The sequence below is a fragment of the Mus musculus genome, chromosome X (genome assembly GCF_000001635.26).
Source record: "Mus musculus strain C57BL/6J chromosome X, GRCm38.p6 C57BL/6J".
NCBI lineage: Eukaryota > Metazoa > Chordata > Mammalia > Rodentia > Muridae > Mus > Mus musculus.
Window position 1 is genome coordinate 134,970,109 of NC_000086.7, and position 20,411 is coordinate 134,990,519.

General features: G+C 36.8%; 1 protein-coding gene across 1 annotated transcript in view; it reads right to left on the reverse strand.

Moving 5' to 3' along the window:
- Nucleotides 1-1,263: 1,263 nt before the first annotated feature.
- Zmat1 (zinc finger, matrin type 1) overlaps nt 1,264-20,411 on the reverse strand; it is a 37,838-nt gene continuing 18,690 nt past the window's right edge. Inside the window, exons 6-7 of the mRNA NM_175446.3 lie at nt 7,540-7,639; nt 1,264-3,918 (exon numbers count right to left, since the gene is read on the reverse strand). Of these exons, the coding sequence (NP_780655.2) occupies nt 2,589-3,918; nt 7,540-7,639 (1,430 nt within the window). The 3' untranslated portion in view covers nt 1,264-2,588. The remainder of the gene's footprint in view (nt 3,919-7,539; nt 7,640-20,411) is intronic.

Consider the following 20,411-nt stretch of genomic DNA (forward strand, 5'->3'; position numbering starts at 1 on the left):
GGTAGATTGTAGGCTGAAGGTTTTGTGCCTGGGTTGGTGTTCACAGAAATCTTGCCTGGTTACAGGAGAAGGCTGGATCAGGCTCCAACTCCATCCCCCATTACTGGAAGTCTTCGCTAGGGTTACCCTGGTAGATTCCTGGGAGTTTCCATTGCACTAGGCTTCTACCTCCACCTCCAAATACCTACCTAGTGCCAGTCGTCTCTCCCAGTACTCCCTCGCTCCACCCCTGACAGGTTCCCTCCTGTTCCCATCTGTCCCTGTCTTCTCACAAAATATGGTATAGTTTTAAATGTCTCCAATTTAAGCACAAAACAGACATCCAAAAACTAACCTATAAATTCTAAAAATCCTACCAAATCTATTGATTTCTAACATTTTCTGTGAACAGTGTGTGTGTGTGTGTGTGTGTGTGTGTGTGTGTGTGTGTGTGTGTGTGTATTCAAAAATAATTTGTCAACATTGTGGCTGGAAATTCAATCTACTTTCTCTACCTGACACTATTTTTTTTACTTGTATATCAAATGTTTAAGAGAGAGTGTTAATACACTGGCCTAAATTTATATTATACTAAAAGCTTCATGGATGAGGGATTGGTTTTATGACAACCCGATATGCTTTGGATCAGCTCACTTATCTAGGTTAAAAAGCCAAACATCATTATGTTCTAGTATCTCTTTGTCATTAATTCAAACTTCAGGGAAAAAAATATAAAATAGTTTGCCCTAATGGAGATACATCACCATCATTATTTGGCATGCTTTTTGATAGGATTGTCATATCCAGGGACTATTATATTTTATATTTTTTTGTCCCTGGACTACATATTTAATTCTGGTGGTATCTTGGCAAAATCATAGAGCAATTTGATGGTACAACTACAATTCTAATCCTGAGGTTTAGAACCTTAGGCCTTTCCACTTCCTAGTGTAGCAGAGTAACACTCAAATGCTTACAGAAAGTACTGATCATAAAAGAGCGCACTAGCCTAAAAAAATTAAAATCAAACACTTTAAAGTTAGCACCCCGTCACAATCCTTTACCACTTACAACACTTTTCTCCTTCAGTTTCACATTAATTGTCTTTTTTCTAACCCAAAGTTAAGCTAAAACTGAATGCTAACTTCTACTAAGCAATCAGTGGAATAAGTGAAATTACAGCTTTAATGTGTGGTCTTCCTAGAGAATTAGTGGCCAACACCATTTCTTGTCTTCTCGTGGGCAGAACAATCATCTCTTGACAGAAAAGATCACAAAGCAATATTTAGAAATTAAAACACTTTAATATAAACATTTTTCAGAATATAGACCGATTTCTATCAGCCCTTTTGGAGAACATTTTAAAAGTATATATCATCTAATTTATTATACACTAATTTTCCACTTTCAGAACTAGAAAATACAAAAATACACTGCAAATTAGATTTAACAGAAAAAGTCTACATTGTTTCATACATTTTCATTGGAGAAAACAGAAACGTTACCACATGACAGTAGTAAAATACCACCAGTACTAACACAAATTCTTAAAAGGATTCTGTGAAGTCCGGTCTTCCACAGGCCTGACCATTCTTCCAAATTCAAACAAGACTGGGAAAATTCAGGGTGGTATGGCTGTAGACTGCTTTGTAATTCACCATTTTAAGTACATTATTTCCATGAGCAAACAACTTATTTTCATTACAACTTGATGGACAAAGTAGAAACACCTCTACTTTAAGAAAACCATATTATACATAAGCAATAGAGTAAGTTTTCTCTCTTGGAAAGTCAAAGAAAGTGACTTTAAAAAGCATAACGAATAATGTTACTTCTTCTGGCTTTTGTTAGAGATTAACTGTACACATGTACAAATACACAAAGAACACAAATTTCAGGAAACCAAAGTTTTTAACCTTTCTTCAACCGTAAGGTAACAAAACTGCAAAGTTGAAAACACTGAATCTTCTGCTATCTCTTTAGCAGGTTTCTTCTCCACTCATGCTTCTTGGTATTGTGTCCTTGCTTTTTGAAGGGTAGATTTAGACTTTGTGGTTCTACTTTCAATTACATTTTGAAAGGAGGGAGGTGACAGAAAAAGAGGGGTGCAGGGAAGTAGGTGAGAGGAGAGCAGAGCAGAGCAGAAGACACATACACACGGTCACACATATATATACATACACATATACAAGCACACGTATATACATACACACTTGCGCAGAGAGAGAGACTGTTTTCTTTAATGGACACTGACTTTACCTTCTCTTCTTCTGAAGTGCTCAATTTTATCTAAAACTTCTCCACTGATTCCATCAGATTTTCCCCCACTGGTTTTCTTATTCACTCTTCTGTAAGTAAAACTAAAAGGTCAAATTTTTTGAGTAGGTTAACCTCAAAACAGTTCCTTGAATGCTGGATTTAGATGTTTTATATATTGTTTCTCATGTTCAATTTCAATTTTTGCAAACAAACAAACAAACAAACAAACAAGCAAAAAACCCCAAAGGTTTTCTGTGCTGATTCTGTACTTTTCTTGGTTTCTCCTCTTATTCCTGTGTGTATCTAAATCAGTATCATTTTCTTTTAGCCCTTCTTGGTATACCATAGGGTCAGAACCCAAGAATTGACTCATCCCAAAGGATTTCCTCTTCTGTTCTCTCTTCAACAGATTTCTTTTTCTCTTTTTTGTGCTTACGTTCTTCTTTCTCTGAGGATGTTTCATGTTTTCTTTTCTTTCTTCGATGCTTGGTTTTTTCAGAGCTGACTCCAGCTTTATCTTCCTCTCTCTTACTTTGCTTGATGAGCTTGTCTTTGTCTAAATCTTTATCCTGATAGCTTCTTTTTCTTTTATGTTTGGACTGTTCCTTCTCTGGTCTTTCTTTTCCTTCCTCCAGGTGTCGTTTTCTCTTCTGACGTCGCCTTCTATGACTTGTTTCATGGGCACTGGCATTGTCATTTGAGGGCAGATGCTTGTAAATGTCATAGTCTACATTGTATGAGCTAGGGTTATCTTCTTGTTGACTGAGGCTCAGAGAAGCAGGCATTTCTGAGAACTCCTCTGTGGTAAGCTGATAGTGGCTTTCAGCATCTAGGCTCGGTTGGTTTTCATAAGCTGGTAAGCAATGAGGTAACGTGTTTTCTACTGCTTGTGCACTGCTGTATGGATCTGTGTAAGTCTGGAAAGTCTCACATGGGAGTCCTTCCTCAAACATTGTATGACTGGATCTTCTGTCAACCATTTCTTCGTAATTATGGGTTTCAAAAGAGCTATCCATTCTTCTAAAAGAAGTCTTTGGCTCGGATTCTCTAGATTCCTGCACCTTGTTGTAATCATCAAATTCATTTTGGAAATCATCATTTCTCCTCTTTGAATGAGATGGTAACCAGTGAGGAGATTGGCCCTCCACTGGGGAGGCACTGTATTCTTGCTGGTAGGTCTGTGGAGCCTCAAATGAAAATCTTTCCTCACAAGGCCTCTGTCTGTGTTCAGAATCAACCCTTTCTCTGTATCTCTGATCCCTATACCTATAGCTTTCTGACATCCGTCTAAAACTAGTATTGGGATCAAGTCCTCTGGCCTTCTGCCCTTTGATGTAATCTTCAAGTTCATCTTGGAAAGAGTCATATGTCTTTGACTCTGCTGGTAAATTGTGAGGTAACTGCTCTTCTAGTGCTCTAGAATCATTGTATGGTCCTGGGTGTGCCCAGAAATTTTCAAGTGGAAGTGTTTGTTCAAGCATTTTATGTCTGGGTCTAGAATCAACCATTTCTCTGTATTCATGGGCTTGGGCTTCCATGTAATTATCCTCCATTTCCCTGAAATGACCCTTGGGCTCTAGTTCTCTAGATTTCTTCATTTTGATGTCATCTCCACACTCAGCTTGACAAGACTCTTGCATTTTCTTTGAATTCTTCACTTGATTGATAACATGAGATTCTCTACAAAGAAAATAATACAAAGTTTTGATTACTATGTGTATTTTCTTTGCTCTAAAATATTAGTTTCAACAAAATCTACAGAGGTTGAAATAAAAAATTAAAAACTATAAATTAAAAAAAGAATTTGATGCTCAAAATGCATAGTATAGATAGTCAGATACCTCTGTAGAATTTCACAAGTTTTACACAAAAACATTTCTTAGAAGACAGCAGAGTGGAGACACCAATTTCTCCACAAAATTGAAATGAAATCACAAGTGCAGAGCGGCAGGGAGAGGGAATGCTGTGGAAAGATACCCAAATGCAATAGGAGACAAGAACAGAGTGAAAGGAGGGAACACTGAGTGTTAGGAGTATATGAGATTTGAATACCATAATACTGAATGCAGAGCATTAAACTAAGAGTGGAAAAGATGCCCCTCAATGGGGCTTTTAGCAGAAGAAGGAAAATGCTTGGTGAAACCAGCAGAAAGCAGCACCTTGCAAAAGTACAGTTCAAGATAGAGACCTACGATCTATACTGTTAAGCTGACTCCAAAGAAGTCTCCTGTATTCCTCAGATTAATTCACTGCTGCTGAAATGAGGAAACATTTAAAAAGTTTTCCTATTGTCCAGCCTTTTTTTTTCTGGATGAATAAACCCATGCATTTTAATATCTCCAAATCCCAACTGCTCCACTGATAGACTATATGCATAGACTATATGCATTGCCGAGACTATAAAGATCAACAAAGGGACTTCAGAGGTAAACGACACCATAAATCAAATGGCCAAAGTATACAGTATTTGATTCAACAGCTGCAGAATACATATTGTTTTCAATAGCTTTTCTGAAATTGCATAGCCAGGGAAATATTAGAGAAGAGAAAAGATGCTCCCTAAATGGATTTAGGCTTGCTTTGTAAGAGGGAAGCCATTTACATACGCCTGTAAACTTGCTCCAAAACCCATCAGAAGAGGGCTTAGACCCTGGGAAGGTACTGTAAGATGGTTGAGCTGAATTGACATATCATCAAAGTATGACCTAAATATCTATATTTATATCCACAGAGGTTATTATCTGCCTTAAATAGAAAAACCTCTCCATTGCAGATAAATGCAGAAAATTATGGCTGAACAATATGCTGAGAATAAAGGCTCAGCCCTAGACTAGACATGTATGCTACCTACATAAGATTCAAGAAATACTGTAGAAGATGGGCCAGAAAGAATTACTAAGTGCTGGTGAAGAGGAAAGGGGCTGAAAGTTTCAGGTTAAACACAACATAGATATGACAAATAAGAACTTACAGGAGCTGTGTACACTGCCAATGGGTCCACAGATGTTGGGCCCTCCTACAAGTCAGATATGAAGAGGAAAAGGATTCATAAGGTCCTACTACATATTGTTGATCCATTGTTAACCAACAGATTCTTGGACAGGGGTAAGTATAATATCTAGATGTGTACCCAATGGTGATTTCACAAGGTTCTTCTGATGGTTAGTTCCAAACTCAAGATCACATAGACATCCCTAATTAAACTCCATGGAACACTAAACAGAACCAAAAGCTAGTAAATAGGAGAAAGAGATTTATAGGAAAAGGGGGGTTGGATAGTTAAAGGGAAACGGGAGAGGTAGGGAGAGTAAAAATAAAATATATAATGTACACATACAAAATTGTTCAAGAACAAAATTAAGTAATTAACAAAAGAAGAAAAGGAAACACAAGAAAACAAATTTTGATGGGAATGCAGAGAAAAAAAAATATCTATTTTTGTGGGAATTTAAATCAGTGTGGCTACTATGGACCTCTATAGGGAGTTTCCTCAAAAACTAAATGTATAACTACCATATGATCCAACTATATTACTCCTAAACATATAGCCCAAGGAATCCTAGGTGGCCTACAAGAAGAGATGCCTACACAGCAATACTTGATGCAATACCATTTACAATAACCATCCTATACAATAGTTTAGGTGACCATAAGCAGGTAAAGAATGCCTTGTGATGTGTAAAGAAACACTGTTATGAAGAAAATTAAAAATCATATTGTTTGCTGAAAAAAATCCTGGGGAGTATGATATTAAGTTAAATACGCCAGACCCAGAAAGTCAAGTATTGACTGTTTTCTTTCATATGTGAGATCTAGACAGTTTTTTAAATTTCCATAGCAGTAAAAGGGGAACAATTAGGGAGGATATTAGGATAATAGGAGAATGAATATGATCAAGTGTGTTTTATAGATACATGAAGATGTTGCCATAGAACTAATTATTTTATCTAAGAAATACATGCTTATAAAAAAAATCAGTCCTACGGTAAATGGTGGATGGACATAAGAGTGGAAATGTCTTATGCTACTGTAATATTACAAATGTTAATGCATGTTGGTATACTGTGGCTAATCAACTTTAATAACCATTGCCATAATAAACTGTCTGAATGGCATTTTTAGAAATCAGTTATTTTGTAGACATACAGATGTGATAGGTTATTTATTTAAAATCCCAAAGTTTTCTTTCTAATGTGTAAAGTGTATTTTCATCTGCTGAGTCTGACAATTTCACTCCTGTCGTAGACTGGATAAGAATGGCTTCAATAGGTTCATGTTTGAATACTTGGTCCCCAGTTGATGAAAAGTTATTTGAAAAGGTATAGGAGGCGTGTCCTTGTTGGAGGAGGGGTATCCCTGCAGGAAGAATTTAAGGTTTCAAAAGACTTTGACCATCCCCACTGTTATCTCTGCCTCCTACTTGCAGATCATGAACTCTCAGCTGTTGCTATCAGACTTTGGTTTCATCATCATGGATTCTTATCCCTCTGAAACTGTTAAGCCCAATTAAATGCTTTATTTTATAAGTTCCCTTGATAATGGTATTTTATCATAGCAATAGAAAAGTAACTCAGACAGCTCCTAAATACTCATATCCAAACACTATAAATACTTTCTTATAGGATAAAATAACACATTTTATGTTCTGATTTCAAAATCAACAAACTAATTTATACAAAATATAAATGACCCTTTCCCCTACTACCAAAATTACTTTGCAATTGTCCACTAATTTCTCCTCTTCTTAAAACCATACATTAATATTGACTAAAAATGGCTCATGACCTCTATTTTTAACTATTATACTCCAATGTATTCAATTCCCAGCAACCACGTGGTGGCTCAAAACCATCTGTAATGAGATCAGATTTCCTCTCTGGTGTGTCTGAAGACAGCTACAGTGTACTCACATACAATAAATAAAATAAATCTTTTGTTTTTTAAAAAAGATGATGACTAGATCACAGAATCCTTGGAATTAAGAAAACATTTTGAGATGCTTTGAATTTGCATGGCTAGCCTGAAGAAATGATCTGTTAGCACATCTACAAAGAAAACATAATGTTGTCTATTTAGAAGGAGTACTAATTTAACAGACAGATCTGTCAGTTCATTACTGTGTAAAATATCCTTGGCATTAGCATATAGAATGCTACAAGTACCACTTACCACTTCTAGATTCAGGTCATAGGAAAATGACTATCTAGAAAGTTTGTAAAATATATTAAAGAGTATTTGACTGGAAGCTTTGGTCTTTGGTAACATGAGAATGCCTTTCTTGTACAAGAGAAAAACACTTACTTAATTTGATGTTCAGTTCCTTGCATGTGGGACCGGAACATATGTAAAGATGTAAAGGTGATACTGCAGATATGGCATACGTAGGTTCTCATTCTATATGCTATAAAATGAGAGAATTTAAAAACATCAATATGGAAACTCTTCAAATCAGATACTGTCAGTGATAGATAAGAATTTATTAGAAACCCTCTACCTGAAGCTTTTCAAGAAAAATTGGTCCCAAAAGATAAAATAATTTGCTGGTGGTGATGGGAGCAAAGAGTAGAGTTAGCATCTTGGAGCTCAAGTCTCTAAATTTAATGCCTAGAATTCTTCACACTTACACTACAGGCATAGTCTTTGTTTATTTCTTAATCATCTGCTACCTGCGTTGCTCACTGTTGCTATATATACTGTATAGCAGGGACCTCAAACGACGTGGCTAACAAACGTATTATTCCTAGTTCTGCAACACCCTTTTTGTTTGCTGTTAATTATTTTTCTACCCAACCAAACCATGAAATGTCCCATAACTTTAATTTAAAAATTGTAAAATTTTACTTTTCAACCTATAATCACTGTAGTTCACTAATTATAAAAATGATTTCCACAAATTTTAGAATAAAGAACCAGTGAGGCCCACACATAGGTTAGAACATAAAAGTAAAATTCTAAAATAATAGTTGCTGTTTAAAATGAGTTAAATTAAAAGCTATAAAAAAGAAGCTGTATAACTGCTACCTAACTATTCTGCCTTTACAGTGGAATTAGAAGCAGGACATAAACTTATTTCTAAAGCTCATCATCCTTCCACATTTTTCTTGGTAGGAAGGAGGAGGAGGGCCGAGCGTGGTGGCACATGCCTTTAATCCCAGCACTCGGGAGGCAGAGGCAGGCGGATTTCTGAGTTCGAGGTCAGCCTGGTCTACAGAGTGAGTTTCAGGACAGCCAGGGCTACACAGAGAAACTCTGTCTCGAAAAACCAAAAAAAAAAAAAAAAAAAAAAAGGAAAAAAAAAGAAGGAGGAGGAGGAGGAGAAAGAAGAGGAGGAAGAGGAAGAAGAGAAAGAGGAGGAGGAGGATGAGAAGGAGGAAAGAACAACTTGCACAAGACAAGTACAAAATCAGCACTCTTCCAGACACAAGGCAATAAATTGGTATATAGATTTTAAGAACAATCAGAATCACCTTGTAAATCAAACAGTAGATTAATCACTTATAGGAAGATTAATCATAATTAAGCGTATTGAAATTTGCTGAACAATCATTATTTTGAGAAACAAGAGACTACTTATAGGATAAAATAAAAATGACATTGAATAACATTGTTCACTATTAATACCAGTGATCAATAGGTTACAATAAAATTTCAATGAATATTTTAATAATGGTACTTAGATATCCTTCATACAGAGAACAGTCTTTTGGATGTATGGTGTTAGGAAAATTGATTATCTACATAAAAATGTAGGTAGATTTCTGCCTTACCTGCTAAATTGATCAACTCAGAATGGACTAAAGCAATAAAGTTTAACATTGGCATAAAGGCAAATACATATATGCAGGTGATAACAAGTTTTGAAAAAAGGTCATAAATTTCAAAGCGAGTGGGGAGGAGTATATAAGAGGGCTTGGAGAGAGGAAAGGAGATATGCTATAATTATAGTATAATCTAAATGATAAACAACAGCAAAGGAAATTACAGAAAGAAGCACAGGTTAAATGTTTCAGGGCACAGTAATACATGGGGACTTTTTGGACAAAGCTCCTAAAATTCAGAAACTAAAGGCAAATATAGACATACCAAATTCTAAAAAACTTTAAAGCTTCTGAACAACAAAGGAAATACATAATGGAGTTAACAGGCAGTCTATAAATGGGTGAAAATATTTGCAATATATACATTCATACATGTGTATATATATTCACACATATAAGTATATACACATGTATACACATATACAAGTATATATGTATATATGTGTACATACATATATATGCACATGCATATATATATATATACATATGTACATACATATGTACACATGTACAAGCAATTGATATCCAGAATATATAAGGAACCCCAAAAGCTCAATAACAAAATTCTTCTAGTCATTTCTCAAAAGGAAACATCCAAATGTCCACCAAGCACATAAAAATACAGAACATTACTAATCACCAGGTAAATGCAAACTGAAAGAACAAGGAGACTCCATCAAACCCCAAGAAGTAGAGCTAAACAAAAAAGATAGGAAATGCTCGTGACGGTGTGAAGAAAACGTTGGTAGAAACATCAGTTAGAATAGCCATTCAAAATACGGAAGATACTTAAAAGTTAAGAAAATAATTACCATATATTCTTGTAAATATAATATTAGTGTACATTCAAAGCAACTGAAATCAGTATGTAAGAGACATGTGCGTTCCCATGTTTATTACATCATTATTCACAATATGCAAGAAATGTGCTCATCAACTGATGAATGGATAAAACATGGTACATACAATGGAATATGCCATAAAATATGTCATAAAAATACTAAAATCCTGATAGGGTCAAGAAGATTTTGGGTATTACTTCATTGTATACCAATAATAGATAACAATTATATTACATATATTTCAAAAGGCTAAGAAAAGGATATTGAAAAAATTTATTACAAATCATAAATATCAAGCCAGGAATGGCAGCGCACCACTTTAATCCCAGCACTCAGGAGGCAGAGGCAGATGGATTTCTGAGTTCGAGGCCAGCCTGGTCTACAGAGCGAGTTCCAGGATAGCCAGGGCTACACAGAGAAACCCTGTCTTGAAAAAAAAGTCATAAATATCTTAGGATATAAATGTGTTTCACATGTCTTAGATATTACACAAAGTACAGCTGTATCAAACATTATAAGATAGTCCCATTAGTACCCACAGCTTTAATGATCTTGTGTCTTTGAAAACTCTGAATGAAAGATAACTCTAAAATCATCCCCTGTCCCCCTTTCGTGGAGAATAAGTTGTTTCTGGGATGAATTTGGGAATTAGTTTTTTAAACTAATACTGCAAGTTAATTATAAGAGATGTTGGATGAAGCATACTTGATCTTGGTGAATAATGGCTTTGATGTGTTCCTGGATTTGGTTTGCAAGAATCTTATTGAGTATTTTTGCATCGATATTCTTAAGCAAGATTGGTATGAAGTCCTCTTTTTTGGTTGGGTCCTTGTGTAGTTTAGGTATCAGAGTAATTGTGGCTTCATAGAACGAGTTAGGTAGTATTCCTTCTGTTTTTATTTTATGGAATAGTTTGAGGAAAATTGGTATCAGGTCTTCTTTGAAGGTCTGGTAGAATTCTGCACTAAATCCCTGGGCTTTTTTTTTTTTTTGGGTTGGGAGGTTTTTAATGCCTTTTTCTATTTCCTTGTATGATATGGGCCTATTCAGATAGTTTACCTGCTCTTGACTTAACTTTGCTATGTGTTACTTGTCTGGAAAATCATCCATTTCATCTAGATTTTCCAGTGTTGTTGAGTATAGGCTTTTGTAGTAAGAAATGATGGGTTTTGTTTGTTTGTTTGTTTTGTTTTTAAATTTCCTCCGTTTCTGTTGTTATGTCTCCTTTTTCATTTCTGATTTTGTTAATTTGGATACTGTCTCTGGGCCCTTTAGTTAGTTTGGCTAGGGGTATATCTATCTTGTTGATTCTCTCAAAGGACCAGCTTTGTTGATTCTTTTTACTGTTCCAGGAATGCAAGGTTGGTTCAATATATGAAGATCCATTAATGTTATCCACTATATAAACAAACTCAAAGAAAAAAAAAACACATGATCATCTCCTTAGATTCAGAAGATACATTTGACAAAATCCAACACCCCTTCATGTTAAAAGTCTTGGAAAGATCAGGAATTCAAGGCCCATACCTAAACATAATAAAAGAAATATACAGCAAACCAGTAGCGAACATCAAACTAAATGGAGAGAAACTTGAAGCAATCCCTCTAAAATCAGGGACTAGACAAGACTGCCCACTTTCTCCCTACCTATTCAGTATAGTACTCAAAGTCCTAGCCAGAGCAATTAGACAACAAAAGGAGTTGAAGGGGACACAAATTGGAAAGGAAGAAGTCAAAATATCACTATTTGCAGATGATATGATAGTATATATAAGTAACCCTAAAAACTCCACCAGAAAACTTCTCCAGCTGATAAACGACTTCAGCAGAGTTGCTGGATATAAAATTAACTCAAATAAATCAGTAGCCTTCCTTTATACAAATGATAAACATGCTGAGAAAGATATTAGGGAAAAAACTCCCTTCACAATAGCCACAAATGATATAAAATATCTTGGGGTAACTCTAACCAAACACGTGAAATCTGTATGACAACAACTTCAAGTCTCTCAAGAAAGAAATCAAAGAAGATCTCAGAAAATGGAGAGATTTCCCATGCTCATGGATTGGCAGAATTAACATAGTAAAAATGGCCAGGCAGTGGTGGCGCATGCCTTTAATCCCAGCACTTGGGAGGCAGAGACAGGCAGATTTCTGAGTTTGAGGCCAGCCTGGTCTACAGAGTGAGTTCCAGGACAGCCAAGGCTATACAGAGAAACCCTGTCTTGAAAAAACAAAAACCAAAAAACAAACAAACAAACAAACAAACAAAAACATAGTAAAAATGTCCATCCTACCAAAGGCAATCTACAAATTCAATGAAATCCCCATCAAACCTCCAACACAATTCTCCAAAGATACGGAAAGAGCAATTCTCAAGTTCATCAAAAGGTAAAAAATCCAGAATAGCAAAAACAATGCTCAACAATAACAGAATGGCTTGGGGAATCACCATCTCTGACGTCAAGCTTTGCTACAGAGCAATAGTGATAAAAAACTGCATGGTATTGGTACAGAGACAGACATGTTGATCAATGGAATAGAATTGAAGACCCAGAAATAAAACCATACACTACAGGCACTTGATCTTTGACAAAGAAGCCAAAACTATACAATGGGAAAAAAAAGGCATCTTCAACAAATGATGTTGATCTAACTGGCTGTTGATAATGAAAATAGATCCATACTTATCACCTTGTACAAAGTTCAAATCCAAGTGGATCAAGGACCTCAACATAAAACCAGACACACTGAATCTAATAGAAGAGAAAGTGGAAGTCTTGAACTCATTGGAATGGGGGGGGGGTGGTTCCTAAGCAGAAGTCCAGTGGCTCACACTCTAAAATAAATAATTTATAAATGGGACCTCGTGAAACTGGAAAGTTTCTGTAAGTCAAAAGACATAGCCAATAAGACAAATCAGCAACCTACAGATTGGGAAAAAATCTTCACTAACTCCACATCCAAGAAAGGGCTGATATTCAATATATATGAAGAACTTAAGAAGTTAACCACCAACAAACAAACAGACAAACAAACAGCCCAATCAAAAAATGGGGTATAGAACTAAACTGGGAATTCACAACAGAATAATCTCAAATGGCTGAGAAGCACATAAAAAAATGTTCAAAGTCCTTAGTGATCAGAGAAATGCAAATCAAAATGACCCAGGATTCTACCTTACACCAATCAGAATGGCTAATATCAAATCCTCAGGTGACAACACTTGTTGGAGAGGATGTGGAGAAAGAGGAACAGTCCTCCATTGCTGGTGGGATGACAAACTGGTACATCCACTCTGGAAATCAATCTGGAGGTTCCTCAGAAAATTGTAAATAGATCTACCTGAAGACCCAGCTATACCACTCTTTCAAATATACACAAAAGATGCCCTACCATGCTATAGAGGCATGTGCTCCACTATGTTCATAGCAGCCTTGTTTGTGATAGCCAGAAGCTGGAAACAACCCAGATGTCCCACAACAGAAGAATGGATACAGAAAATGTGGTTCATTTATACAATGGAATACCACTCAGCCATTAAGAATGAAGATATCCTGAGTTTTGCAGGCAAATGGATGGAACTAGAAAATATCATCCTAAGTGAGGTAACTCAGACCCAAATGAATGTGCACTGTATGTAATTACTAACAAGTGGATATTAACCAAAAAAGTACCAAATACACAAGATATATCGAGGGAGGGATCTGGGAAGGAAAGGGGATGGGGGTTACAGAGAGGGGAACATGACCTTGTATTGGGTGGAGGAAAAGGACTGAAATTCCTGAAGGCCAGCAGAAAGAATGGAAACATGCAACCCTGTGAGGTATGAGGTTTGGGGGACCCTCCAGAATGTACCAGAGACCTGAGAGGTGAGAAATTCTCAGAACTCAAAGGAAGGGACCTTAGATGAAATGCCCTACACTGGGGAGAGGGAACTTATAGAGCCCACCTCCGTCAGAAAGACAAGGTTGACATCCCATAGTCAAAACTCTGGCCCAGAACTGTTCCTCTCTGAAAGAACAGCAGTGATGGAAATGGAGAGGAGCCAGAGGAAAAGAAGGTCCAGCGACAGGCCTAAAGTGGGATCCAGCTCAAGGGGAGGGCCCAAGGCCTGACAATATTACTGAGGCTATGGAGTGCTCACAAAAAGGGGCCTATCATGACTGCCCTCTGAAAGACCCTACAAGCAGCTAAAAGAGACAGATGCAGATATTTGCACCCAACCAATGGACAGAAGCAGCTGACTTCTGTAGTTGAATTAGGAAAAGGCTGGAAGAAGCTGAGGAGGAGGGCGACCCTGTAAGAGGACCAGAAGTCTCAATTAACCTGGACCCCTGAGATCTCTCAAACACGGGATCACCAAACAGGCAGCATATACCAGCTGATATGAGGCCCTCACTGAATAAGCAGCAGAGGACTGCCAGGTCTGGGTTCAGTCAGAGATGCAAGGGACTGGAGGCTCCAGGGAGTGGGGAGGTTTGGTGGGGTGGGGGTAGAGGTGGGGATATCCTCGTGGATACAGGGGAACAGGGAGGAGGTATCAGATGTAGAACAGTTGTTGGGTGGACCAGGAGATAGATAGATAGATAGATAGATAGATAGATGGATGGATGGATGGATGGATGGATGGATGGATGGATGGATAGATGAATGAATGAATGAATGAATGAATGAATGAATGAATGAATGAATGAAAGAGATGTTTGAGGGGAAAAATTTCCAATTCCTTGTCTATGTATTTTCCTATATCAAGTTTGTGGTTTGGATTGTGAGTCTCTGGTTTAACAATGTTTAACTGTGAAGTCTATTAAATGGACTACTTAGGCAGTTAAGTGTGGGCCTTCATAGCAACCTTTTCTGGGAAGTTATTGCTATCTTTATTTTATAGGTGTGAAAACCAAACTGGAGATGACCTTGGTCAACAGCATGTATACTGAGTATTCCTAAGTAATGTAGGATAAACAAAATTCCCAATTTTCTTTAGATTCATGGTTTTCAATGCTGGTTATACAAAGAATCTCTTTGAAAATGTTCATGTTACCTTAGCTTGTAGCTTTTCTATAGCATCTTTTTCTAGGATGATTATACCAGTCCCCTCCCCATGAGACCAAAAAAATCTTAGTCTCCAGTGATGGAAAAGAACTCTCCTACTTCCAAGAAAGTTTTCTAGATAATTTTACTATGTATTCACTATTGAAGTTCTTCCTAGATTATTGAGTCTTCTTTGTGATTATAAAGTCTCATTAAACTTGGGTATTTATGTATTTCTTTAATATTTATAGAGGCTATTGCAAAGTTTTCTGTTTAGCTTTTCTTCCTTTGTTTCTCCACAAATTCTATCAGTATTAAGATTCCAATAGTGGAAATATAGAGTTTAGAAGGGTTGCTAGTCACATGTCAAGAGTCTAGAGACAGTTGCAGAACTACAGTGTGGATACCTTAGCTCTTGGATTTCCACATGCTGATTCTACCACTTTCTGGAATAGTGTATAAGTCTAAGGGAGTAAGTATAAATACATAAACACATTCTGAAGAGATAGGAAGCCTATTAGCTGGCCCAGTTGTCAGACTTCTTGGCCTAATATTTTAAAATGAACTCAAAATATATTTTGTGTGTGCATATATATGATGTGTGCATATATGTATATGTCATAGTATACATGTGCAGGTTAGAGGGCAACTTTGGGGAGTTAGTTCTCTACCTAAACCATGTGGGTTTCAGAAATGGAACTCAAGTTGTTAGGCTTAGCAACAAGCATCTTTGCCTGATGAGCTATAACCCCTGCCCTAATCTTATAACCTGTCTCTAATGTTTCTTAATTCTCCTTATATTGGAAACTGCTCCTTGAGCATATTTAGCTCTTCTATACATACATTTACTTTGTTTGCATCTTTTTAAAAAAAACTTACTTTAAGTTTTAATTACCATATACAAAGGTGTTTAAAGGGCAGAAGACAGCCATAGACTGCTGTTTCCAAAAGTGTTAACATGTGAAGAGATGATAATAGAAATGTAATGAATGTACAGAAAAGAGAAATACAAGATTTGATGGTAGTTGCTTATAGAAAACATATAGGGAATTAAGTAGTTAATTAGAGATTCAAATATAAGTGCCTAATAAATAACAGTAATCCTGGCAAAGACAAAGGTTTTACAATTTAAGTTGGACTTACAGTCTTACTTTAATTTTAGATATGTTGAGTTACAAGTAAAGTTGAAGCTTCTAAGTGCAATATTGGAGCTAGAATTAGTAAAATAACTAAAACAAACACAATATTTAAAAATACATATATACTTTAGTTCTCTCTTAGTACTGTAGCCAATCCTGAGCTTTAAAAGCTGAGTTAGATTAGGAACTTAAGCAAGCAGTAATAATGATGAAGAGAAAGTTAAATATGGAGAGATAGTCACAGAATAGCAGATGAATAGAAGCAATAACAGACAAGGGAAAATGAAAATAATGGATTAAAGTGTCATACTGTGTTAAGTTGCCTTTTTCCTTTTAAAATTTTAGGTATTGGCTGCTTTGCTTGCATGTATTCTGTGTACAATGTACATGCAGTGAGAATCCCATGGGGGGCCAGAATGTATGTGTTGAGATCCCTTGGAAATGGAGTTATAGATGGTCATGGGCTGCAATGTAAATGCTGGAAATTGAACTCAGATCCTCTGTAAGCGCAGCCGTGGCTCTTACCTGCTGGGCTATCTCTATAGCTACACAACTACTTTAAAAACAAAAACAAAACAAAACAAAACAACAAAAAAACACTGGCTCACTTGTAACATGGAATTCTGTTGTTATTCTTCTGTGAAATTCACATTAGCTAATTTATCTCTAGATAAGTTTTTTTTTTTTATGTTGATGGCTTCCTTTTGGTTGTTCTTGTTTGAGAAAGGGTTTTGCTATGCAGCCCTGGCTGGCATGGAATTCATTATGTAGTCCAGGAAAGTCTCAAACATTTAGTATACAGTAATCTTTCTTCCTCTCGCTCCTTAGTACTGGCATTATAGAGATGAACCACTATCTCTAGCTGAACTAGTGTTTTCATAATGCTCAAATGTTTACTGCTTGGAGAGACAGGAATTACAACAGGGCACATCTATTATTTGAACATTAGCTTGAGAGATTAGTGTAAATTGATTTCTTCCAAAAAGTAGACTAAATTATACTGATGACCTCACATTCAGATAAGAAGGTCATCAAGATCCTTTTCGCTGGTAAGATTTTTGTCAACTTGGCACAAGCTAGGTTCGTTTGGGATAAGGGAACGTCAACTGAGAAAACTCATCAGATTTGACTGTGAGCAAGCCTATGGGGTACTTCCTTGATTTATGACAGATGTGGAAGGGCCCAGCCCATTGTAGAAAGCTTCACCCCCCGACAAGTGGTCCTATTTGCTATAAGATAGCAGACTGAGTCAGCCATGGCAAACACGCCAGTAATCAATGTTCCTTGATGGTATCACCTTCAGTTATTGCCTCTGGCTTCCTGCCCTGAATTCCCTTCACAGTTAACTGCAAATGGGAAGCATTTCTCCCAACGTTGCTTTTTAGGCATGGTGTTTATCACAGAAAAAGCCAACTAAGACATCCTTCTTCCCTCATTCTGATAACCTTGACATTTCAAAGTGTCATCTCCCACAGTAGCAGCAACAGTCCAAACACTTCTCATTTTGACTCAGTCCAGATTTCCTCAGACACCACATATTTCGGATACCCTCAGCTTACCAGTAGAAAAAAAATCCAGCAAGTGGCAATTCAACACTTCTTCCAAAGTTTCCTTTTAACATCAACTACCATTTGTACTCAGGCTTACTTAAATCACCGGGCTTTCAGATTCTACGTAAAACTCTATGTCCCTACAGAATGTTCTAGTACTTCAAACCACACTATGTAGGAAACTGAAATAGTACCAAGGAAAAGCACGTGAGATAAACATTCAGTAGCAGTTCATTGATACAGACATTAAGCTAACTTTGCTGGGGTATGAACAATTCTATGCTGGTTTTTATGTCTAGCACTAGAAACTGACATGACATTACTGCCCTTAAGGACCTTAGACTGAAATGGGAGAAAAAGCACATAGAGAGGTAAGGAGACACACAGAAAAGTAGCCCCGAGGGTAGCAAAGAGGCTTCCAGGCAGCACCAGTATGCTTAAGACTGAGTATGAGTTTAGTCAGAAGCAGGAGAAACAGTGACGAGTATTCAGTTAAGACAGCGTCACAGAAATATTTGTATTTTCAATGAAACACTCCAATAATTACACTGAGAGCGCTTTTGTGGAGACAAATCCAGCTCAAGGCAAAATATTTAGAAGGCTATGACTCCGTGTCTTCTACTTTCTAAAGTATGAAGCATTTACACGTCTTCCTAAGGAAGTGAATTAGGTTCCTGCGTAGGTCAGAAGAGGGTAGCAGATCCCTCAGGACTACAATGAATGTGCTTGTGAGATGCCATGTGGTTGTTGTGAATGCAATCTAGATCCTCTGGAAGAGGAGCCCTAGAATTTTTAGGACTGCAACCATTTCTGCAGCCCACAACTCTGTTTTAAAATCATTTTCTTTTAGGAAAAAAAAACACATAAGCTAGCACATATTTTCTGTAATTACCCTTCAGTCACCTGAAGGTCTTTACACTCACAGTTAGTCTTTACACTGACCCTAGTGTAGAGTAAAACCAAGATCCTTAAATAGCATACGGGCCTTACATATGACTTTGGTACACATCTTTACGATGCAGGAGCCAGTGGCATCTTGTGGACTCTTCTTGGTAAATACCAACCATGCTTTCATCTCAGGGCTCATGCCTGGCATTCTCCTTCCCAGCAGGACTTATCCTCTCATCATCTTTCAACCTTTGCCTATTACTTTCTTAGGTAGAATTTATCTTGAGCACTATATTTATGTTTGTAAACTTCAAGGTTCCCTGGCTTTTCCAGGTGCCCTCTTTTTCCTATACTATGTATCCTCATCTGACATGACATGATACTCTATTATTTTGCAGTACTTGCTGGTTCATTGCTTGCTCTTCACCAACAAGATAAACACTGCTTTACATTGGGGTGTGTGTGAAGAAGTGAATTAGATTTTTAAGCAGGGCTGAATTCTTTTTGCCAATATGCTATCAAAAGATAGCGACCCTGCCAGTCCATACCTCACAGTCTGATTATCAAAGCTCTAGGAATCTGTGAAGACCTAGAGTAGTGCAGGAAGAGCAGGGATAGAGTTAAACGGACAGTAACAATTCAGGAGAGAAGACAGTCACAGTTTGGCATTTTATTAGCTTTAGAAACTGAGGGCGATGTGGTATTGGGGAGCTGACAGTTAACTATAGGGTTTTACGTTGGAAGAGTATTGACTTAAAATGGCTCTGAGGTGTCCACATGAAATAAGACCTACCATTTTGACATGTAATCTAAAGTTTGATGGAAAGGTTATGGGAATACAGATGACAGGTATAACTAGGGGAATACACAGAATTGGGTTTGTAGAGTCGGGTCAATAATGAAATCTGGGAACACCTAAATTTTGGCAATGAATGGACAGCTGATGTTAGAAAGCAAACAGAAATAAAAAGAACAAGACTATGAGGAATTGAGCATGAAAAGAATAGAATTTTAAGAAGTCAAGATTAACAAGCACTTTCACAGAGAGCAGAAAGTCTATCTAAAAAGAACAGGTGAAATACACTGAGGTGAGGAAAGGAAGGTAGGCGAGAGAAGATGAAGGAGCAGTGAGAGCCAGCAGCAGTGAGAAGGTGCTTGCATGGGCATGGAAAGCAGGTAGATATGTTGCTCCAGTCAAGGCCAGTCTCTATGTTGGACCTGAAGTTTTGCTACCCTTTCTTATCTCTAAGACATCTGGTCATTTTTTAAACCTTTCCACGTCTATCAATCAAGATCATAGAAATCTATGAACTATGATGTTTCATTTCCTTTGTTAGCAAAATATGTGCATAAAACATACCTGTAGTCTTTTACAACAAGGTATTATTAACTGGTTTACATATTTTCTTCTTTAGGGAAGAAGAATAAAGTATATTCCTATTTATACTACCAATAATTACTAGCTTAATACCTCAAACGAATATCAAAATATTGTAGTGATCTGAAGTACTTCCTTAAAATAACATGGGACCACACGACACATATGTACTCATATGATTTTTGAAATTAAGAGACATAAAAGACTTTCTGGCTTTCATTTCCTATAAAAAACAAAGTAAATGGACTAGATTATTTGAACACTATCAGTTTTTTAAAATAAAAGAAAGTGGTTTATAAACAAACTAGTATGTTTTATAGAATACAAACTTCCTATGAAAGAGATTAGAATGCTGTTTGTCATTTGTATTTCATTTTGGTGGAAGACAGTTCTCTGCTCTTCAGCTATAAATGTCTTTCTAGTATCATTTCTTTTTGTTCCTACTATAATGTTATGGGACATTAGCAGATTATTTAAGGAAGGAGGAGAGAGCTTACAATATCTGCTTAGATTATTTTGATCCA